This window comes from Ursus arctos, unplaced genomic scaffold, assembly GCF_023065955.2.
Source record: "Ursus arctos isolate Adak ecotype North America unplaced genomic scaffold, UrsArc2.0 scaffold_21, whole genome shotgun sequence".
Taxonomy (NCBI): Eukaryota; Metazoa; Chordata; class Mammalia; order Carnivora; family Ursidae; genus Ursus; species Ursus arctos.
In genome coordinates, this window is record NW_026622886.1 from 37,352,401 (window position 1) to 37,377,451 (window position 25,051).

A 25,051-nucleotide genomic window follows, 5' to 3' on the forward strand; every position below is an offset into this window, starting at 1 on the left:
TGCATTTCTACCAGAAACACACACACACACAAAAACAAAACAAACGACCTCTGGAAATGTCATCCTGAAGAAGCAGTATAGTAAGGACTTTTTTCTACACAAAATTGAAGGCTAAACACTATGAATTAAAAAACATTTAAATGTGAATTAAAACAATCAAAGATCCAAAGAGTTATTTGCAAAGACTTGGAAAACCTAACCCAACATATTCCCTGTGCCTTTATAAATGTGTGTGATAACCGTGAGTGTCAGTGCCAAATAATAATTCTATACATTTTATTGATAATTGTCTTCAGCCTGACATATGGAAGGAAACATAATAGTTGCAGGAAATTGCAGCAATATATTTAGTCCCTTTAAGCCTCTATTTCAATCACCTTTCATAAAGTAAAAGAAATGAAAGGAACTTTGTAAGATATACAAAGGAAACGAAACTTATTGATATATGCTGGAGACCCAAACCAATTCCTTTCATCCAGACACACATAATTCTTACTGCAGACCAGGCTCTATTTTTTGGATGAGCAGTCACTCCCTCCCATTAGAGCTTGGGAAGAATGACTATCTCTGATCATGTATCACTATCATTAAAACTAAGGAAATATGCCCACCCACCCGTTGCAAATGAAAGGGAAGAAAAGTAAAAAATAATCATCATCAGTGCTTCCAAGCACTGACTTTTTATAACTTTTACAGGGATCCATGAATCTTCCAAAATTAATGGCAATGGATAAGCTTCCTCAAAGACTTTGCAGGATGCTGCTGGCACTTTTCTGCAAGGTAAAGCGATTTACTTTGCCCTCAGAGGAGGAAAAAAAAAAAGGAGGGCTTAGAAAAATAAACCAGCTTGAACATAAAATTATAAAGTTGAAGAAATAACATATGAAAGAAACATCCCACCTATTCTCTATTTTAATCATCTCAAAACCTACAGGAGAATTAAACTTATTTATTTCCCCAACTGAGGCCATTTTTGCTGAAATTGCAAAACCAGTCATTTTGCAAAAGAAAGGGAACAAATAATATTTTGTGCTGTCCAGAGTAAATGCCATAGATTAAAGAAGAAGAAAAGATGAAAATAAAGCTCAGTTGAAAAGAAGTAATTTCAATAAATATATTCTCTACCATGTACTTTAATAATAATTGATTAATCAGCATTCAAATTATAAAATTTTTCTGACAAAATAATTTCTAAATCCACAGCTGACTTCAGGAGCTTATAAGTGATCAACAATATTTTGAAAGTTAAACATCCCTAAGATATTTACTGGTAATTGTTCACAATTAAGTAAAGGAATGCTCTTTCTGCCCATTATGACTTAAACACTGATGAAACAGTAAAATTCATTCAATTATTTTTTCATTCAAAAAGTATTTATTGAAGGTCTACTATGTACCAAGCATTCTTCTAGACACTGGAGGTACAGCAGTAAACAAGAGGGGGGGAAAATCTCAGCTAGAGAGATGTAAGAATAGAGCTTTTATTCCAGTAAAGGAAGACAAAATATGAATGAAATACATATATGTTTGATGGTGATAAGTACTATGGAGAAACAAGGCAGGAAAGGATGATGGAAAGAGCTGAGGGGTGGTAGGATTTGAGAAGGGGTGGGGAGGGAGAATTGAACAACAATGCTTCACTGAGAAGGTAGCTTTTGTGCAAATACCTGAAGGAAATAAGAGAACAAGATACTGACATCCAGAGCAAAAGCATTTCAGGCAGAAGAAATAGCAAGTGCAAAGGCCCTGAGGCGGGGGTATGGTTGTCATGTTCAAGGAACATCAAAGAGTGTGTCATTTCTGAAGCAATATGAGGCAAGAAAGAGTAAAGATGATCTCACAGAAGTAAAGGAATGAGATTAAAATAGTGTACATTCTTTTAGGCTATTGTAAGAATTTCGGCTTTTTCTCTAAGTTGGGAAGCTTTTGGAGGTATTTGAAAAGAAAGACATGATCTGAGTTCCATTTCAACAGGATCACTCTGGTTGTGATACTCAGGAAGACATCAGGAGAGAGGGACAGTAGCACGGAAACCAGATAGGTTATTACAGTTACCCAAATAAGACATGATGGTGCTAGGACCTGAGTGCTGGCAGTGAAGGTGGTGGGAAGTCATGAGATTTGGGATGTATTTTGAAGGTAGAGTCAACAGGATTTATTGATTAAATGTTGGGAGCTAGTATGAGAAAGAAGAATCAAGTATGACACTGAGGGTTTTGGTTGAATGTGGTCAACTGAATTATTGACCCTAATTCCTCATGTCTCCCAGCATCAGTGTCCTTCTCATTACCTTAATATGGGCAGCACCTGTTTTCCCACACTTTGACCATGGGCTCATCCACACACCGAGCTTTGGCCAATGACATGCATGTAGAAATGACTGCCTGCTGGTCCTGAACTTGGGCCTCAAGAAGCCTTACACATTGTTTCTTGCTGTCTTATACCTCTGCCCTCAGCCAGAAAGGATATTCCCTGCCCTGCCTGCTTGTTCCACAAAAATAAGAAACAAGTGGAGTACAGCTGCTCAGGTGACCCACAGACCTGCAACAGGAAGCAGAGCCACCTTAGCCTCTGAAGCCTGAAGCCAATTGAGATAAGCCAACTCCAAATCAGCCTTTAGATGTAAGAGTACTAATAAACGATTCTTGTTTTTAGCCTTAGAGAGTAGGATGGTTTGTTACGAAGCAATAGCTAACTGATATGCTGAACAACTTATTAGATAGAATTGTATTTACTAAAACAAGGCAGCTTACAAGAGAAGCAAGTTTGGGGAAGAAAATCAAAATCTTAGTCTTGGGACATACCAAGTTTGAGTTTCCCATCAGGCTTTAAAGTGGGGATTGAATAGAAATTGCACATATCGGGGAAGAAGTCTAAGCTAAAATATAAATTTAAGAGTCATAGGTACTTAGATGTTATTCAAAGCCATAAGATCAGTTACGATCTCTAAGGAAATGAGTACAGCTAAAGAATGGGTGCAATCCAAGCCTTGGAACACTTCAACATAGAGAGGTTGAGGAAATGAGGAAGAACAAGCAAAGGAGATGGAGTCGGAGCAGCCAGAGGCGTAGGGGAAGACCCCAAAAGAGGACAGTGCCTGGAAGCCTAGCGAATAAAGTCATGTACAGAGTAAGAGAGCCATGGGACCAATTGCACTGACAGGTGAAGTGGGAGGAAGCCTGAAACATTACCATGAGGATCCCGCAACGTGAAGCTCTGATGATTTGACTGAGTTTTGGTAGGGTGGTGGGGCCAGACACTTGGTTGGCATGAGGTCTAAAGAATGGGAGAAGAGGGACAGGGTCAGTACGTATAGATCGCACTTTAACAACTTTTGCTACATAGGGGAACAGAGAAATGGGGCAATAGCAAGAGGGAGAAATGAGATTTTAAAAAGAGTCTGTTGAGTTGTTGTTGTTGTTTAATGGTAGGGAAAATAGCATTTTTTTTCATATGCTGATGAGAATGATCCAGAAGAAGATGAAAACTTAATGACGGAGAGAGGCGGACGGTTAATAAATAGGAGAGAAGACGGCGTGGATGGAATGAGGGCGAGAAGACAAGTAGTTTTGGATGGAGCTTATGGAAAGCCTCTTGACCGCTTGTATTTTCTCAATGGAATAGGAAGCGAGGTCAGCTAAGAGAGGGGGTGGAGCAGCCGGTGTGAGAGTTTAGAGAGAGAGGAGAAAGTAGGACATAATCTAAGAGAGTGGGAAAGTACACAGACCACATAAGGTCAAGCTGCATAAGCCCCACTGGGGGTGAATGATCACAAATATAAAGTGAGACCAAGCAGGGGACGCCTGGGTGGCTCAGTCGATTGGGCCTCTACCTTCGGCTCAGGTCATGATTCCAGGGTCCTAGGATCGAACCCCAAGGCAGGCTCCCTGATTTGCAGGAGTCTGCTTGTCCCTCTCCTTCTGCCCTCCTCCAGCTCTTGCTCTCTCTGTGTCTGTCTGTCTCTCTCTCTCAAATAAATAAATAAAATCTTTAAAAAGTATAAAAAAATAAAGTGAGACCAACCGTGGTTCTGTGTTTGTCTACAGCCACATTCTGTTGCTTGGTTATAGGCATAGAGTAGGAAGACAGCCCAGTGTACCCAGGTTGGGATTTTCCCCAACAAAACTCAGAGTGTGCCTGGGCGCAGCTGAGGGTATATGTGCTATCACGGTAATGACGGACCCTGGAATTTAAGCTGGAGAAGAGGGGAACTCTGTACATGGCAGGTGAGGGAGAGTGAAAAGAGGATGCCAGGACTTTCACAGCGGAGGTCACCAAAGGGAGCTGCAAAGTTTGGGGTGGTGGCAGGAAGTAGTTGTTCGAAACAGAACCTGTGGAGAGGTCGTGGTTATGCACAACAACAAAGTCAGGATATGGCTGAAAATGAAGAGCTGCAGGGGGCTGGAGGACAGGACGCGTAGGGCAGAGGAGGGCAAGGAAACGCAAAGCCAGCGTATTAAAAGATTCAGCAGGGCTCTGATGTTACATTACCAAGAGTCCCATCAAGAGGAGCGTTAGAGAGAGAGCCAGTGGAATAAAAGATAAAATCTTCCAGAAACGCAAATTAAAAGATTTGGGGTTTCTGCAAAATATTTATGTCACACCTTAACCGATTTCTTAGTAAGTAGTATTCGAATTTCCCTATAAAACATTTAACAGGGATCCTAGAAGTATAGTGGAACTCTGTTAACCTACCTCCACGTAACCAACTGGCCAGGTCACCTGCTACTCCCTGGCTCCCTGGTGGAGCCCAGAGCAGCAGAAAGCCGGGGGGCAGAGGCCACTCCGCAGCCAGCTCACTCAGCGCTGCTCCCATCCGCAGGGCTGGATGCCAGGCAAGAGGCCGCTATGTGTGTTCCCAGTCCTGTTGAGGCCGCTTAAACTTGCTTGTGTAGCTAGTTGCATGACTGCATCATTTGGTGAAATATCATGTAAGTCCATGATGTTTGAATGCGAAAAGAGTCATGGCTTCTTTGAAAACCATGTTGAATGCTTCGGAAAGACGTTATTAAGGGGCATCACTAAAAAAATATGCTGTCAGATTAGATATGAGACAATCATAAAGTACTTTTAAAGAATCATAAAAATGAAGGTGTCAGCACCCATGCTGCTGTGCCCGTGTCTTAGATTATCGCTCCACTTGAAGAAGCCGAAGCAGAACTCACAGACAATAAATCATGGGTGTGGTTGATGCCAGCAAGATGAGGCTGAACCCCAAAGGGGGCACATACTCGACACGAAGACGGCAGCTCTAGAGCAGAATGCTGGTGAAGGAACGTGAATGTACACGTTCTTAAGGTAAGTAAAATCTTTAAGGTGCCTTTTTAAAATAATTTCCAGCTTCAAGCCACTTCTTCAATTAACCAATTTAACCACTGCCCTGATTGCATGAGATTAAAGCGCTTCCGATGCTACTTTAAACTAGACCAGAATTTAGACGAGCAGACCACAGAGATGAAACGATTCATTCCTAAAGTAAGTCCCTTCTAAACATGGAAAGAACGTTAACCTGGTTGAACCAGGCAGAGACTTTGATCTTCGTTGTTATTTGTGTAAAATCGTACCATTATCAGAATGGGAACAACGTTACACAAGCAGCAAGGCCACATAGTTGCCTTTAAGGCAGGCTGCTCCTGGATTCCTAAATACATGAGAACCTCTGCCTTGAAGCTTCCCTCTGATTTCTTTCACATTAGAATAAGAGTTTTGGTGTGATGAATTATGTTGTAACTTTACGTTCATCTTTCACCAGGGTGGGCTGCACGAATGTGGTTATGAAGAGAGTCAATAATTAAACTGACCTGCTCTTGTCCAGAAGGATCTATATCAGTGTGACATGGGAAATATAACCATGATTATGCTACTGCACAATTTGACCCAGTATTTCCACCCAAGTCCAGAATGCTGGCTGAACCAGGCAGCCCAGAGGACAGAGACAGAGGACCCTACAGGGCAAACACTGCCAGGGTAGGAAGGAAGAGATGAGAAGCGTTCAGCATGGGAAAAGAGGAAAGCCTTCTCTTTTGAACACTGTGATGGACTCTATATTTTAAGAAACAGAAGGAAACTAAAAATTTGCTGCAAATGGTAAGAAATGTCCTGTTCAAAGGAAGTAGCCTTCTAAGTGGAACAAGATCACCATGAGATACACAGAAAAGGATAAAAAAAATAATAACTTGAGTGACACAAAAAAGAAAGCTGGAACCAAAACTCTGCTCAGCCACATTTAATTAAGGTTTCTGCACATTCTTTAATGAAGATGATTGAAATTCTCGTCTCATTAGCATCATTAAAATTTACCATATATGCTTAGACTGAGGTTAACCAAATACTATACTCTATATAGTTTTCATCTCAGAGCATGGATTCAGTCAAAATGAAATTTCAAAGTGAAAGAACCCTTCCAGGTCTTGTAGGAGCTGTGAGTCAAGCCTGAGTTACGGCCCTATTAACTACCGCAAGCAAAACTCTGGTACCCACTGCTGATAGCATCTCTTTCAGAACAATTTAGTGAAATGTATCAGGTACTATAAATTCTTCACACCTATTCACCAAGTGATGCTACATCCAGGAATTTAGTCGATAGAAATGGAGAGTGAACAGGCATTTATACACAAAGATTTAGAAACAATTCACACTAACAACTTCAGAGAAATGGATAAGTCATATGGTGGTACATTTAGATGTTATTGGGTCTTCAATGGGACCAGAGAAGTAGCAAAATGGGCAATGCGTACGTATATAGGGGAGAATATTTGTTATTTTGAAAGCTGGGCCCTGTGTTCTTATTAACATAGAAACTATTTTGTCATGGTAAAGAAGGAGCAAGATCGCACAGCTAAAAGAGAGAGGCAAGGGACAGAAGTGAGTGAAATGGCCCATGTCTAAAGAGATAACGTGGAATAGTGGGAGTGGGAGTGAGGCTCACTGAAGAGCGCTTACGTAGCCATAAAGACAACCAATCCTCAGTTCTGTCTGATTGTATCTGGGAATGTGCATTTGTGTATCTGGAAATGTTGCCATCTCTTCTGATTTTTTTTTTCTAAAGGAGCTAACCACCTGGATTTTTTATGCTTTTTGTGTAATGGCCAATATTGTAAAGCCCCACTTATAGCTCAAGGGCTGCCAGGGTGCCTTAAGGAGTGTGTGTGTGTGTGTGTGTGTGTGTGTGTGTGTGTGTGTGACAGAGAGAGAGAGAGAGAGAGAGAGAGAAAGGGACGATGGCTATCTGAGGATAGCCTGGGTAGGCTGGGACTAGCCAAACCGTAGATAGCTAAACTGCCCTGCAAAAAAATTTAATTTGAGGTTGAGAGAAAGAAGAAAGAAAGGGAGGGAGGTGAGGAAATCAGAAACCAGCTAACATAGCAGTAGATGGGGTAAGGACTTAGAAGAACAAGGATTTTTTGAATATCCAGTTCTTGGGGGTTGCACAAACCTTCAGCAAAGTATGCCATGTGCACGAATAGCCCGGCTAATAATATTAGGGGGAGAGAAAAGGACAAAAGCTCTTTGTTCTCCCACCTGGGTTAATGTGGTCAAGGAAGAAGAGAACTACTTTACAAGTTGATAGATAAGTGAGTTTCAAGGCTTTAATAAAACAGGAAATCGGAGAGAGAGGTACCATAAAAATATAATCTCCAAGAACTGCCAGAAATCATAGCTAGGGCATTGGACATCCCATGAGACAGAAATTAGTGAGTGTATTAATGTAACCTTATCTGCTATTCCTAGATCTCAGCGGTTTAAAACAATAGAAATTTATTTGTACTACACATCACAGTTCATTGGTGATGGATAAGAGACTAGTAGCTCTGCTCCACACAGTTATTCAAATTTTCAGACTGACAGACAATGCGACACATGAATTCCGAGGTCACCCTCGGCATTCAGCTAGTTCTTGGTAGGAGACTCCAGACTAGAGTAGAGAACCATGCATATTATTTCTATGACCCACATTCTACTATCCATAATTCAATCATACAGCCATACCTAACTGTAAAGAAGGCTAAAAGTGTGGTCTAGATGTATACCCAGGAGGAATGAAAAACTACGTTCTCTGACCCAGTTAATTCAAGCCAAATTTATTTAAATCTTCAAGAACTGGGTAACATGTACATGGATGGATGGATGGATGGATGGATGGATGGATGGATAGATGGATGGATGGATAGATGGATGGATAGCAGGATATATAGATTTGGAGGAGGAATCCCTAAATGTTATATGTATATATATGTCCATATTTGGGGGGAGTATATATATTCATACATAATGGCACTTTGTATGTTTGTCCCTTCTTAGTTTTCTCCCAGAACCTCTATGATGTTGCCATGGTTCACATGATCCCACCTCCCCAAAGATTGACTAAAGAGGGTGGACACCTTACCCATCCTAGACCAGTCAGAGCCCCATTGAAGAGAGTTTGGAATTAAAGAAGAGGAGCTGCAGTTTGAGTTCTTTTTATTATTATTATTATTATTATTATTATTATTATTATTATTATTTAAGATTGTATTTATTTGAGTGAGAGAGAGAGGGGGAGAGCACAAGCAAGAGAGAGGGAGAGGGAAAAGCAGGCTCTCCGCTGAGCAGGAGCCCAACACGGGGCTCGATCCCAGGACCCCGAGATCATGACCTGAGCCAAAGGTAGACACTTAACTAACAGAGCCACCCAGGCACCCCTGAAGTTTGAGTTCTGGAATTAAGAAGTCCTAGCAGAGGCTGCTAGTTGTCCACAGCTGGACACCTGAGAGCACATTTGATATTTCCCAGCCTCTAGGGGCAAACCGTGCTTAAGTGGGTCAGTTCAAATCAAATGACTGAGAGTGGAAGTTAGGTATGTAACTTCTAGATCATCTCCTACTTGAAAGGTAAGCCCTTTCTCCTGAACTAGTGCTGCCTTGACTCCCTCCCATGAATTGGAAACTTGGATATGCCCATGAACCCATTTCAACCAGACAGACTCTGTCAGTACTCCAGGGAGTGGCAGAGCAAAAAGATGGAAGAAATCTAGAATCCAGAACGGCTGCATGGACCAGACCTGCCCCATCACCCTGGAGAGAGACAGAAATACACTTCTTTTAAGCCACTGTATTTCAGAGGCTCTTTGATGCAGCAGCTCAGCCTTTACTGACACTGATACAAAGGCCATGAACTACAACAGCCACATGCATGTCCAAAACTAAAAAAAATCAGTGTTCAAGAGCAGAAAAACACCAAAAGGAAGCAAAGATAAGAAAACACTCTGTCTTAGAGGAATGAGAAGAGTAAACATTATTGCTGTCTTGTCAATGACCAGAGCCCTTCCTTCTTGATGTTCTTGAATTTCATGGATGGCCTTTCAATAAATGTTCATTTTTGCTTGAGCTAATTTGAGCTTCTGCTGCTTATGGCTATAAAACCTCTAAGACTGTAAGAGAGCATGAGTTTCAACAGCAGTGGTGTCTGTGACGTAGGTGGACAGGTCATTTTTTTTTAAGTAGGCTCCACACCCAGCATGGAGCCTTACATGGGGCTTGAACTCATGACCCTGAGATCAAGACCTGAGCTGAGATCAAGATCAAGAGACTGGAGCCATCCAGGCACTCCAATGTACGTGCCATTTATTTACTTTTTCTTTAATTTACCAAACATCTTATAATGAAAAGACATTGCTTTTTTTTTTTTTTTTAAACAGGAGAAAGGTTATATTGAAATTTTTTTCTACTACAAGAGGGGTTAAATAGGAAAAATAACACTTCTAACAGAATTCTCTCTTGGCCATATTTCTTGTCTGGGTGTGCCAGATAATACATTAATAGTAATGATACTCTTCACCATATATCTATCATGGGTGAGACACTGTGACTATGAATTTTTAATATGTAATTTCATTTACTCTTTGCACCCAATGTATGAGAAAAATAATATCCCCATTTTAAAGATAAAGAAATCGATTAAATAATTTCCCCAAGGTAAGCAAAATTATGCCCCCCTCTAAAATGTCCATATTCCTAATCTCCAGACTCTGTGGATATTTTAGGCAATGTAGCAAGAGAGAACTAAGGTTGCAGATGGAATTAAAGTTGCTAATCAGCTGGCCTCAAAATAGGGAGATTATCCTGGATTAGCCAGGTAGACCCAATGTATTCACAAGAGTCCTTAGAAGTGAGGGAGGAAAGCAGAAGAGTCGAGAGAAACAGATGTGATCACAGAAGCATGGTCAGAGTGATGCAATGTAGGGACTCCACCCACCATTGCTAGCTTTGAGGACCGAAGAAGGGGTCATGAACCAAAGCATGCATCCAAAAATCTAGAAGCTGGAAAAGGCAAAAAAAAAAAAAAACAAAAACCAAAAAACAGATTCTCCCTTACAGTCTCCAGAAAGGAAGGCAGCCTATCAGCACCTTGATTTTAGCCCTGTGAGACCCATGCCAGACTTCCAACCTAGAAAACTATTGTTCCAGGGGCTAAGGTTGCAATGGTGTGAGAGCAGCAATAGAAAAATAACACACTATTAATGTGAGAGAGCTGCTTGTGGACGTAGGTAGAAAAGAAATCAAAAATCAAAAAAAAGTCTGAGGTGAAAGAAAATGTATCTCTCCATGTGGCTCAAACTGGCCTCCGAGAAGGCTTCCTAAAAGTGGTTAGAGGAAGCGGCAATTTGTGATTGAGGCATAGAAGGGAAGGGCTAGTGTTTTATGGTGGGTGGACCCTGAGAAATATCCGAGAATGTTAATACACTTTCTGGCAGATTAATCCGTTCTGAAAACCCTGAATCACCATATGACAGAGGAACAGATAGGTTTTGTGGAGTCTGGGGGAAATCTGGCCCACAGATATTGTTATGGATATATTAAACGAATTTTGAAAATGGAAGTAGTTTAGAAGTTATATAATCCAATCCTCTTATTCCAGTTTATTTATTTATGTATATTTTAACAGCTTTATTGAGGTATAATTGATATACAAGAAACCTGCATGTATTTAATATGTATAATTTGATGAATTTGGACATATGGTGAAACCATATGTCAAGGTACTAAACATATCCATCCCCACATGCCCCTTTGTTTTTATTTCGGTTCCGGTTTTGGTTTGTGGATTGGGTTTTTTGGGTGGGGGGAGGTTCTGGTAAGAACACGTGACATAAGATCCATGCTCTCACCGAAACTTTTAATTGCATAATGCAGTGCTGTTAAGTATAGGCACAGTGTCATACAGGATATCATTGAAATTTATTTATCCTGCAAACTGAAACCTTCTACCCATTGAACAATTCCCTATTTCTCCCTCCTCCCCAAACCTGGAAACCACCAGGTTACTCTCTGCTTCTATGAGTGAGACTAGTTTAGATACTTCCTATAAGTGGAATCACACAGAATGTGTCCTTCTGTGGTTGGCTTATTTCACTTAACACAATGTTTCCCAGGTTTATCCTTGTTGTTGCATGTGGCAAGACTTCCTTCTTTTTCAATGCTGAATAATATTCCATTGTGTGGATATACCACAGAAAAAATAACCTCATTTTCCAAAGAAAGGAAAATATCACTCCTAGAATAAGGTAGGAATCTGGGTAGGAACATACAGTCCATATGCATGGAACTCGACTGGCTGTGCTCATGCTTACTGCCAGGACACAGGTGCTCCATTCACACCTCTAGGGGCTGAGAGCTCAGTTCTTTGGAGTCCATAGCCCCTTAACCCTTAAAAGTTCTTCTCCTTTGGCTTCTAGAATCACACATTCTTGATTCTCATACTTTTTTTTTTTTTTTGACGCTCCTCCTCTGTCTTCATTTTCCCTCCTCTCTGCTCACCACCTTAAGAGCCCACCAAGGGATCTTTCCAGCCTGCATGTCAGATGATGTCAAGTACAGAAGTGGGGAGAGAGTAGCGAGGGGGAGAATGGACTGGTCAATGGTGGTGTTTACCACTAGTATAAGCTCACTTTATCCACTCCAAAAACAGGGACATTTGATGAGAAGTCAGCACATGCAAAAGGGGGTGATTAAAATGAGACATGGGGGGTAAAGGCCCACCCCAACCCTGATCATTTAGGAGCTAAGGACAAGCTCCATTAGGCACAATGATTTTTTTAATGGGGCAATAGTTGTAGTCTGGATGATAAAAACCTGTTTGGGTTTCTGCCCCTCCCATCTTCTCCCAGAACTGACTCCCTGCTCATAGGAAAGGGTCTCTGTAGTCACATTTAAACCATCCTACCTTTCCATTCTGCCCCATTGGACCAGGAATGGAAGCTGACCCACACTGGAGCAATCAGATTCTCTTTCCCAAGATTTTGAAATCTGAATTGAGAGGCAGTGACTCTGTCTTTCCCTAAAACTATAACATGTAAAGCTCAGGAGTTCTAAAGTCCCCATATTCCACCATGCAGATGGGTAAATAGAAAAATCCCATCTGCAGATTTTTAAAAAGATTAAAAAAGAGTCCTGGAGGGGCGCCTGGGTGGCTCAGTCGTGAAGCGTCTGCCTTCGGCTCAGGGCGTGATCCTGGCGTTCTGGGATCGAGACCACCATCAGGCTCCTATGCTGGGAGCCTGCTTCTTCCTCTCCCCTTCCCCTGCTTGTGTTCCCTCTCTCTGTGTCAAATAAATAAATAAAATCTAAAAAAAAAAAAAAAAAGAGTCCTGGAAAGCAGAATGAAACAGATGTGCAGAGAAGGCAAAGGTGAAAACAGAAAGCAAATCCAAAGTCTTTCCAGTTACCCCCTCTTTTTGGAGGCCCACTGCACCCCTGCTCTTGGGTTGCATGAGCCATAATGTAAGAAAGCTCCCCACCGTTCGCCAAGCTAACCCAAATGACACGAATAATACAAAAATAAACGTCAACGAAGTAACCATTCAGGAATGGAAGCTAAAGCTAACAGTTGATCGGTTTCTGATTACGATGCTTCCTGAAAGGAGGCTCCATTTCAGTTCACACGTCAAATATCCCTTCTCACCACATGTCAGTTTTTGTCACACCTGACCTCGGTCCTCAAGTAAAGACCACCACAAGGACAACGACTCTGTCTACACCGGTGGTTAGGAAGAGCGCTATATTCAAAGTTGTTTAATTTAAAACCAAGATGAAAAGGATGCCAGAATAAAGCTCAAAGGAGAACTGAATCCAGCTACTGTTCTCCTGCCCATATGAGAATATTTTTTGAAAGCGAATTCTCCAGGGAAGAGGACATCACAAAGGAAACAGATGGTTATTTTAAGGCAAGTAGGAGACACTCCATATTGCCTTTCCCTCGCTCCTTCCTTCAACAGGAAGGATTGCAGCAGTTTCGGCTACTCCTCACACACATTTCAGCCGTCCCGGTTATGCAGTGCGATAGATAGACAGATAATTGTGCTACCGGCTACAGAACAAGCGGCTGAACGTGCAATGGGTCTCCGAGATGGAAACCTCGTCGGTTCGCCTTAGCGAATCATCGCACGAAACAAATTGTTCACTTTCTGTTCAGTCCATTAGCTCCAAGGATGAAAGGAATTGCTCTCCCAATACATAATATTCCAATTTCCTCTTTTCACTTAGCACCTCCCTTTCCTGCTTTACAAATAAAATGCATTTATATTCTGAACTGAATGTGTTCCCTCTGACCAGGGCTTCATTTTCCTTAGAGACAGCCCTAAGCAATTGCTCTCTGAAATGAAGCCTTGGGAATGCAGTGCCTCTGACAGTGAAGAGGTTGGTTGGACCTGCCTTTTAGTAGACGGACTGGTGACTAGAACATGTACCCACCAACCATTCTGCCCTCTGGTTCAGTTTTTCTGAGATAGAGTTGTAGACTGGCCCAGAGCCAACTTGCCATAATTCAATGAACTATGAATAATAGTTTGATCTGCTTAGTGTGTTTCTTCCAGAAAGTTCCAACCTTTTATATTGTTTCATTAATTTAAACAGGTTTTTATATTTTTATCCCTATTTCATAGATATAAATTTTGATGTCCGGAGAGAAATGCAAAACATCTCTGAGGTCACTGCATCAGTGAGTATCCATTGCTTTTGAATTTCCAGGTAGTGATCATGCAAATGATCACAAGCCTACAGATTCACGTCTGAATGAGATTCAGTCAGTTCTATTAAAATCCAGTCAAATGAAAGTATGAAAAGTCACAGAAATAAAAACAATGACCCGTAACACTGGTATGGTACTTCTTTGGGCCATTAAGGTACAATGATTTCATCATCCAAGTGTGGGAAAAGCTGGAGATGTTTAAGGGCTGATTTTAAAACAAGAAGGGAAGGAAATTAACCTTCGCGAAGTAATTTTTTTGGTTAGACATATATATAAAATTAATTTTCATGATAATTCTGTTAACAACATATTCTCATTCCCATTTACAGAAAACAAAACTGAAGCTAAGAAAGTGTCAATATGTCCATAGAGACCACCCAGCTAGTAAGCAGAAAAATCAGACCGTGTACTTCCATTTACCTGATTCCAGAGCCCGTGTTCTCCTACCATACTCTGAGAATTTTTGTTTAGAGCTGCTCGATTCTACTGCAAACCAGATCCTCCTAACAGTTACAGTAAAAACAAGAACAACGACAAAAACAAAACAAAACAAAATACAAACCAAAAAAAAAAAAAAAAAAAACCCGGTACAAAAAAAGTCTTATCCCAGTATCTTCAGTTTAATTTGCCGCGATATTCTCTCTCCACGGAACAAATCAGTGGCCTATGGATCAAATCTCAAGTGGTCACCTAGAACCCAATTAAACACTTGCACTGAGCAATTCTGCTGCTGGCCGAATCTTACTGGAAGTCATACCGTTCCCAGCATTAGAGGGGGATAAACAGGTTGGACATCCCGGACTTCTATGGCATGGACTAAACCAGAAGCATATAAATAGTACTTCTTCAGGAAGTTGTGATTTCCAAAACCAAGAGGAAAACTGTGAAAAAAGCAAGTCTAAAATCTCTTGCCACTCCTTTTGTGCTTTTAGACTGGGCGTTGGTGCTTTTTGGAGCCAGTGGCAGCAGCAGGAAAATGAGAGCAAGGGAGGAGGGGCCATGTATTAGCTCACAGACCTACCTGGAAAGTCCAAAGGTATCTCGAGCTTCAGGCACAACTAAATCCAGGAGCTTGACAATGGCATTAAGGCTTCGTCTCTATCTCTTGCTCTTTGGTCCTACATTCCCCACACGGTGGCTCCTAGAAATTCCAGACTCAAAAACTACCACTTCCCGGTCACAGAAGAAAGCAGCACGCCTCTTTCCGCAAAGGTTCCGGAAAAAAACAGGGTTTGACTTTAATTGGCCCACCTCTGGGCGTGACCCACCTCTGCCAGGGTTTGACTTTAATTGGCCCCCCTCCGGGCGTGACCCACTCCTGCACCAGTTGCTATACTGTATCTCACTGACCAAGCCTAGGCGGTCAGCCCATCCCTGGAACTGGGAGAATCCGCTTTACCCAAGGTATGAACAAAGCATGGGAGGTGTTCACAAAAGGAAAGCGGGGAGTCACAGTTACTGGTAGGTGAGAGGCAAACAGCAGCTGGCCTATGTCAGTAGAACGACAACCACGCTCAAAGGCGTAGTTCCAACACGGAAAACCCTCTGTCCAGGCTACGCAGGAGTCGTGGGGATTTTTCCCTCTGTTCCCAGGCAGAAGCTCCAGAGGCCAACTCCTCCTGGCAATTAGCTGTCAGCTGATCACCAATCAAACGTGCTGGAGTGGGCTGTGCTGATGATCCGTATTTGCAGTAATCATTTGGCTGGGTGAATCAAATTATACTTTCCAATGCCACTTCCAATCAGGATTTCTATGTCGGCACTGGTTTTCAGCAGTCAGTATTACCCTGCAAGTTATTTTCTTTGATATTGACTGTACATGGGAAAGGGAGGAATTTCGGCTTCTTTTAAATTCTGCTCAACAGGAAAGACCAAAAAGTTCTAGAGATTTGTGAGGAGGCTAATTAGGATCCATTCCAACTTAATGGCTAGGCTTTCTCACTGAAATGGATAGGGGAACATGTTCCGCCCTTGCACGGTAGAGATTTTTCTTCCGAGTACCTATCTGATTTGGGGACCTCATTCTTTCATAATGCCATGTGCCGTGATCAATCAGATGTAATGATCAAAAGGAAGTTTGCCTCAATCAATCCCAATAACAAATAACTGCTATAGTGGCAAACCTAATGTGTTCTTCACTTCAGATTCACTTGCCAATAATTGGCCTCATTAACGTCTGTGAAGTTAGCTGTTCACTGAAATTGGGCAAGCTGTACATTAGATGTGTTCAGTGGTTTTCAGCCCTTTGGGAATAATAGACCTACTGAATCAGCATCTTGCTAGTTCCATGAAAATTAACAAACTAAAAAGTAAAGAGACTGCAAGGGATCTGCAAGGAGTGAAGGAGGTACCAGGAAATTCCCACCACCTTCCTATAATTAATATTATCTTTCTCGACCTAAAAATGAGGGTTAGGTTTGCATCTTTTTTAAAGATTTGATTTTGACAGAAAATGAACTTGATTTCTTTGTGCCACAATCTTTCAAATTACCCTACCCACATCTGTCAGATGTTTTCGTTGTTCAGTTATAAAAACTGTATCCAGACTGGATTATGAGAATGCTGTTTGCAGGCACCATAACCACAGATGACCTTAGGTTGAACGTCAGGCTCACTATGATCTTCCCCGAGAAGGAAATACACACCCAGCTGCTGCACCAGACCCATCCTTCTTGGGGAGAGGAAGAAATCACAGTAAGTGAACCTTTCTGGGGTATCTGAAATATGCATCTGGGAGCTGGAAGGCAGCAAGACGAAAGGAAATAGACAACTGATTCACTTACACTTAAGGGTCCATTCCCACAGAAATGGCTGGGTGGCACGGTGAGCACAGCTCTTCAGTGTGCCTGGAAGTAAGGGAGCTTTTTTGTCCAGAATTATCCTAAATGTCAGTACCACCAGTGGTCACCAGTAATGCCTCATTTTCCACTTCATTTTTACTTACGCAGTTAATATTTGTGAGTCACAAGGAAAAAAAATCCCAGGGCTTTTTATCCTTAAAAGCTGGCCAGGGAAAGTTTAACCTGATGTTGCTTTGTCCAAAGGAGCTTTAAGTATTTGCAAAGGACACAGGATATCATTGGATATCGGCTTCTCTGGTCAGATGATAACCCAGGTACCAGTTATTCCAGTCTCCTCACTTTTCATCGGACAGTTCTAATCCACCCACTTAATTTAATAACTTACTTAATTACAACTAGCTTTAATAATGTGCACATGATCCAGCAAGATACTGTATTGCAATGGCCTCCTAATTAATTTGACCCCACCCTCCCATCCCCCTTCAATTCGTTTTTTTTTTTTTTTATTTGTCAGAGAGAGAGAGAGAGAGACAGCACAAGCAGGGGGAGCTGCAGTCAGAGGGAGACACAGGCTCCCCGCTAAGCAAGGAGCCCAATGCAGAACTCGATCCCAGGACCCTGGGATCATGACCTGAGCCGAAGGCAGACGCTTAACCGACTGAGCCACCCGGGGGTCCCCCCCCTTCAATTCATTTCCACACTGCAGTCTGAGTAACCTCTTAAACGTAAATCAGATCTTGTCACCGTCTTGCTATAGTTCTCCAGTGACTTTCCACCCCATTTAGAACATACCTGACCCTTTCGGGGTACCTGGGTGCCATCGTCTGGTAAGCAGCCCACTCTTGGTTTCTACCTCAGGTCGCGGTCTCAGCGTCATGAGATGAGCTCCGTGTTGGGCTCCGCACTCAGCAGAGAGTTTGCTTAGGATTCTCTCCCTCTTCCTCTGCCCCTCCTACTACTTGTTCTCTCTCTCTCTTTCTCTCTCGCTCTCTCAAATAAATAAATCTTTAAAAAAAAAAAAAACCCATACCTGAGCCCCTCTGGAACCCTGTATTATCTCATCCTTGCCTCCCAGGCTACCCTCTTGTCCTTCCTCTAAAGCCTTCCAGTGGCTTTGATCTTACTGTCCCCTCTTCCAGAAACACTCTTTCCATGGGTTTCTTCAGGCCTGGCTTCTTCTCATCCCATGGTTCCTAGTCAAACGCCATCTGCTCAGAAAGGCTTTCCCTGGCCACCTTACTCCTTCCCCCTTCCCATTGCTCCTTATCCCTCCAGTTATTTTCTTCATAAAATCTGCCATGGCCTCAAATGATCTGTTTTTGACTGTATGTGTTCACCAGAATGTAAGTTCAAAGGGGGCATAAACTTCTCTGCCTTATTTACCACTATATCCTCAGTGTCTAGAAAAGAATGTCATACAGTCCCCGATATGGTCTAAGCCACTGAATAAATGTTTTGAGACCCCAAGTCATATTATAAAGAATCACCATTCATGTTCCAGAACTGGTTTATTTTGAACACATGCAAATCTAATATCAGAAGAAGCAGCATCTCACCATTAATTCCCTTGCCTCTTCCCAGACTATGGCAATCTGCATAAGAATCATTTCGCAAAATAAGAGAATGTCTTTGGAAATTGAAGAAGAAGAAAAAAAGAAGGGAAAAAAACCCTCAGACACACTAGAAAACTCTGGGCTGCTTTCTTTTTCATTATAAGTAAGACAAGGTTCATGAGAGTAAGCATCAGCGCTTGATTCTTTAGAAGTTGAAAATTAGATCAAATGAATTGGAGGACAACTACATCGTGTGTTAATGTTTTCTTTCTCCAATGAAGAAAATGAGATGATGTGAGCCATGACTCCATTTGAAAATGAAACGTTGTATTTCTATTTGCTTCCACGTTAAAGCACACTGTTTTTCATTTTAGACTTTTCATGTTGGTAAATGTTGCAGTACTTTACATTCATTAGGCACAGGCCCATTTACTATGTGCAAGTAAGACACACACAGATATATCATCCCCATAAAGCATCATTTCTAAATTACACAGTAAATAAATGAGACTAAGCCAGAAACCCAAGTTCCACAACCTTTACCAGCAATGTAAAAAAAAAATTAATCTTGGGTCAAAGTTCCCTACTTTAAAACACGTAATTTATGGGGCGCCTGGATGGTTTAGTTGGTTAAGCGTCTGCCTTCGGCTCAGGTCATGATCCTGGGGTCCTGGGATTGAGTCCCTCATCGGGCTCCCTGCTCAGCGGGGAGTCAGCTTTTCCCTCTGCCCCTCCCCCTGCCCATGTTCTCTCTCTCTTTCTCACTCTTAAATAAATCTTTAAAAAAAAAGATGCAATTTATGAAGAATCTATTGAGCTCTCATTATGCCAAATAAACTGATCATCCAAGAATACATTAGATGCCTGACCCTAACTCGTAACAGACAAAAATGCTTAAAAAAAAAAAAAACTGGACTAATGAGATTCTGTCTTTTGCTAATCTGTGATGCGTAAAAACCTGGTCTTACTAGGAATCTCTTGTTGATTTCTGATGAGCTGGTTATAGAAGTTAGGAGCAAAGTCAAAATAAAGTAGCAATTCACAATGAGACAACAGTGAACAAGTGTGTTCAAATTTATAATTGTCCTCGATTCTATTTAATTTAGCTTTAAGTCATGAGTCATAATGGAGACAAATGATTACACAAAGCAGGTATCAAATATGATGAGAAGCTAGCTGTGATTATCTTGTTGTACTATTTCCATTTGGGGACTTTTTCTGCCAGCACTTTTCCTATGATGGCTATTAAATTTTATAGGATTTTTCCCACCATTAGTCGTAATGGCATTTGTGTGTTAAATGCTCGCAACAAATGAAAACCATGGTTCCATTGTTTCACACGGTGAAAACCATCGTTACTGCTATTCCAAATGGAGAACAAATCTGGAAAGAATCAAGTAATTCCTCCACCGTGTATGGTACCTATATAAGGTCTGTGGGAAAGCCTATTTACTTTGCAACGCTTCTATTTTTGAAACACAGATTTTGCGCATATTAAAAAAAAAAACTGAAGATGCCACTGTAAGCCAAATCAGAAGACAGCTCAAATGTTATTTTTGTTGAGGGAATTTGTTTACAATTAAATATAATTCTTGTTTCAGTCCACTTAACTGAAAACCTCCCCCTTCATGGGACTAGAAGGGAAAAACCTGATGGTTACTTACGGCTATTTTTTAAGGGTGGGTAAAGCAACACCAAATTATGAAAACACCACAAAAGGCAGACATTAAGAGTTTCTTAGCCAATTTTCTTCTTTGAGAAAATTCAGCAACAAGTTCGGGAAACTTCTGGATTTCTTGTTCTGGGCTACTGTTCTAGATTAGTATTATAAGTAAATAATTACTCAGGGTCATCTATATCTAGCAAAACAAGATATAAGAAACTATGTATTCGGGGACCTATAAAATTATTGAAATCTACACCTACTGGATCATTCTAGATCCTTTTGGTTCAGCTAGCTCATCACTTCTCTACCACCAATAATTTTTCGAGGCACTATCTCTTTCATCTAAAATAGCATTTAAGTTGCATGACTCACATTCTGTCTACCAAATCCCTTTCCAAAGCTCAGTTGTTCTGAGAATCCTTCAGAAATGAAAGATTCTCAGTAGTTAAGGAACCACTATTCAAACCTCTGATTTATTTTCATTTTACCTCTCTCTAACACACATTTTCACTCTTTTTCATGTTCTTCCCTAATATACCTAGTCCAAAAATTTCTGACTCAAAATGGGCCCATGTGAGTATCAATGAGTTTGAAATTACATGCAATTTGTTAGTAAACAAAACATCTTAGAAATTGCATATGTAAATATTTTAGAACTGTTAACTTAAAAATCATCTGGTCATCTTTTTCTTCTCTACTTTTTCCCAGCCCCTCTTTCCTCCACCCAGTATTCTGTATGACGAAAGGAGAGTGAGAGGAACAGTGGTTGTGTTTGTTGAGAGAATCAGAGGAAGAAATTTATTCACTCATTCAGCACTTTTTTATTTGTTCACTTAATCACCTGATGATACCTCTTACGGCAAAGATGACCAGAGATTTGTGATGTATCACTACCGTTTGCCCAAATCTGCCCAAACGTTGGGCACACCGGACAAACTCTGAGAGATCTAGCTTCGTTTGGGGCTGTGGGAGGTGACAGCTGTACCGCTGGCAGCCCTTGATCACAAGCCAAATCCTATTTAGTGATACACATTAGTTTTGATAAGTATTAGTTTCCCTTCTCTGACTACACACAAATCCACCAAGCTGAATTTCTTTGCAATCCGAAAGTGGGATGCAATGGGCTGTAAATGTTAGTGCACGCTGGCTGTGCTTATCAACCTCTCTGAGACTCAATTTCCACATCTCTGAGATCAGAGCTCTAGGATATTAGTGTTCTCCAAAAGAAATGGGCTAAACACCCAAGCATGATAATTCACTTTCTTCTGGCATAAAATTCATAGTCCCAAGATTTTTTTGCCCACCGTTCAGTCTTTCCTAATGGCCCCACTGGAAGTATTTTCTTCCAAAATTCTTTGGAAAGCATGCCACCCCTCAGATTCTACACGGTCAATGCCACCTATCTGTTGCATTTGTAAGATATTCTCTTTTCTTACATTGTATAAATACTCGATCTAAACCCTATTCTAACTAGTGTGTTTGCTAGTTTTCCTTTTTGAAACAGAATACTGAATCCTTTGTTAATGTGATAGGAGGTTTCACACAATTCTGGGTTTATCTCAAATAATGCTGTGGAAACACTGAGACTATAGAAACAGTTTCACTGCTATTTTCATTTTATCTAATGAACACAGAGGCAACACTCAGATCTGAGAAGGAAAAAGTAATAAGCTAGAATCAGAAGAGGGCTATTTGTTACAAATTTTAAATAGGTGCAGTTTGGTTAAGGACACCAAGCAGGAATGTCAATTCTACTGAAGACGTTTAAATAGGTTACAATATTTCAAACAATGAGCGGTTATCTGTCATCAGGTTCCTTATGGTGTTTCACACATTAACACAGTAAATTGCAAGTAGATAGAGATACACAGAATTGCATGCTTACTAGCCAAGCCATGACACAGACAGTTATCGGTGTTATATGACATTGACTAAATTGCTGCAAAGCCCCAAAAAGATCATGCTGGTAATGACACTGGTCCCAGGCATCAAATCCCCAGATACTGGTTCATTTTGTTCAAAGCATCACACACTGTGTTCAAATCACTGCGAAGGTCCTGCACCACGTTTTCAATACTCCGGGTGTCTTTCAGAATTTCAATACTCTGTGTGTAGGGATTGAAGTACACGGAGAAGGGACGGGTGATTGACTTTGCAAAGTCCCTGCAAAATAAGCGGAGATAGAAGGATATGCGATCAACTCTCATTGGTAGAGGAGATACAGAGAGAAGGAAGGAACAGAGCCAGAAAAGATAAAAAGGTATTTTTCTGGAGATGGAAGAAAAACGAGTCTACCTCATCTTTTCTTTGGCTTCTTCAAAACTTTCTGAAACAAAGTAGGCTTCCTGGAAAGTGGTGATAAGGCATTCCTGTAAGCAAGTTGTCTTTGGGTCAAAGGCTTTCACACATGCCTTGTCAGAAAGAGCATGCTGCAAAACATACCACAAAACCCGTTAAAGTCCATAATGAGACTTCCAAAGTGCCATGATGTCACGTTTCTACAACACAGCTCAGTATTTTTACAGAACTGCTCACTTACTAGTCGGCCATGAAATACGGTACTCTTCCATATGCAGGGTAAATTGAGTGTTCGGGGTTTTGTTTGCTTTTGTTCAAGTCTGTTAGAAGCCGAGGGGGGAAAATGAGATTATGGTATTATTTTATTTATTATCAGACAAATTCATATGGAAGGACAGTTCAGAGCTATATCCCCAAAGAAATGGAATTTTAAATCTATGCTATGAATAGAAGCAAGGAGAGAGCATAAATATGGCCCTCAATTTATTGCCATAAGCAATGTACTGAAATTTCACTTAAATGGCAGAAGTAATCATTACCTGCGTGGAAAGGTAATTGGGACTCTGACTGAACTATTTGTGGCCTCACTGCGAGACATTTTGAGGCCAGGCACTGTGTATCAACAGTCTGGACTGGGCTTGTATATTTAAGGATACTTGCAAAGCATTCATTTCCCTTCCAGCAAGTATAGCAGAGCAAAATACTGCAGATAAATATTGCCAGGTGGGCAAAAAGAACTAATATTAATAGTTACAGTTATGCACAGAGCAGGCGTTAGGAAAACAGGGAAGCCAGTGTAATTACTCTTTGAACCATCATTAGCTCCATTCAACTCACTACATGACTGGCGCGGAGAACAGCAAGGAACAGTGAATGACTGTCTTCTCAAAATAAATTCGGTGATGCTAAAAGTTAGTGGTCACTTCCTGCCACATGCCACCTACCTATTCATAGGCCCTAATGGTTCTCAAACCTCATGTGCATAAGAATGACTGAGAAGCTTGTGAAAAAATGCAAATACCCAGGCCTCAACTTGATTTAGCAGGTCTGGGTAAACCCCAGAAATCTGCATGTTACAGGCATCCGAGGTGATTCCAACCCAACCCTCGTGGTTGTGAAGTCTATTTTGAGAAACGCTCCTCTAGAGTCCCTGTTTTCCTTAAAGGGTAAATGAGCTGAGGAGAGGGGCAGGCTGACAGAAGGGGCAGCAGGAACCGCCTTGAACTGGGAGAAAAGGGGCTCCACTCCAGATGTTGCTGCTGTCACGCTGGGTAACCCTGCCATGGTGTTTCACCTCTCTGTGCCTCTGTTTCCTTAACTGTAGATGAGAGGTTTGGGCTGGATGATTTCTGAAGACACTGCATTCCAGCCTCCGGGTTCCACCCAAAGCACTTTTCTACCTTGCGGTGTAAGAGGTCGACTGCTACGGTTACCAGGAGGAATGCTGCAAACCTTTCCTGTTCCAACTCTTGGCGTATTCCCCAACAATTTCAAAATGCATGGGACGATTTGCAGCCTTCCGTGAATAAGGCTGCGGTTCCCTAAGTTTGAAAATACAACTGCAGACCAAAGGACTAACATGTTTGAAAAAGGGCACGCGGCCCTAATCCCGCCTGTGATTTGCTTTCCCGCAAAGTTGCATTGTCCACATCAATGCATGTATGAATCAGGGAACGCAGAGGGCCTCTGGGAATGAACTCATTCTTTTTGGCCCACAGAACAACTTCATTAGAAGCAGAAGGTCACTACACCTGCAAATGCATTTGTGTTAGATTCAATCCAGTGCAGTGAACATCAGGGGATTTGGGTTCCACATGACTAATAATTCTGTCCACGTTTTAAAAACAACTTCACAGTTTCGAGAAACAAATGTCCTTTTCGGAGAGCCGGTGCTCCTCTGCAAAGAACAGGCCTCCTACTGACTTGCTGTGGTTTTCAGAATTAGAAGCGGCTTTCTTCGCAGCCTCGTACTCGGGGCGTGCTTGACTTCAGTACGTTGTTCTAAGTGTGCGCTCCCCCACCAGCACATATGAAAGGAAGGACAGTGACTGACTCAGTGTCCTTGATCTTTCTATTTTCTCATCCTCACAATCAGGGGCATGGGAAGAGTGGTAGCCGGACACACTGTGAGAACATTTAAACCACTGCTCCTTCAGGCAGGGCAATACCGCTGAGCACTGGGTCAATACAAGCACAAGAAGGAGGTGAAACTCAACTGCTTGGGTCTGAAATGCTTTGATGGGCCATTAACAGCCTTGGCGGCCACCATGTGTAAAGGAGGCCTCCCGAGTGTGTGTATACAGGAACAGAGACTGAAATCAGTGTCGTTTTAGAAAGAACTGTCATGTGACATTCCACTGGATACTCAGATGAGCTCACGTAGTCATTTTAACTAGTAAAGGGGAGGAGAGTGGACCAAGAAAGAGCCCAGAGGGCAGAGCGCTGTGCCTCAGACCTCAAGGACGGTCAGTGGATTCGCAGCATAAAACTTGAGGCCAAGACCATCAGGCAATGCATTTCGCGCTTGCCTAATGTGATATTCCAAGGAAAAACCGGGAGCTGATTGTTGCAAGCTCTCAACAAGGCAGTCTATCCTCAGGAGCCTGCTGTGTCCAATATGCGAATTACCTACGGGGGACCTCTCCATCCATGGGGTATCGGACCAGTGCTGCTCCGTGGCCCTTACCAAAGCGGTAATGGTACCCCAGTATTAGCCTGGAGAATGACAA

At 41.7% G+C, this 25,051-nt stretch overlaps 1 protein-coding gene across 4 annotated transcripts in view; it reads right to left on the reverse strand.

Annotated features, from left to right (window-relative positions):
* Nucleotides 1-25,051, reverse strand: part of TPH2 (tryptophan hydroxylase 2) — a 163,182-nt gene that overhangs the window by 34,796 nt on the left and 103,335 nt on the right. For 2 of the 4 annotated variants that reach the window (XM_026500013.4, XM_044384585.3), the window contains exons 11-12: nucleotides 22,320-22,453; nucleotides 19,842-22,187 (exon numbers count right to left, since the gene is read on the reverse strand). The exons of the other annotated variants lie outside the window; for them this stretch is intronic. In XM_026500013.4, the coding sequence (XP_026355798.2) occupies nucleotides 22,013-22,187; nucleotides 22,320-22,453 (309 nt within the window). In that variant the 3' untranslated portion in view covers nucleotides 19,842-22,012. Of the gene's footprint in view, nucleotides 1-19,841; nucleotides 22,188-22,319; nucleotides 22,454-25,051 lie in introns of those variants that run through there. 4 annotated transcript variants of the gene reach the window in all.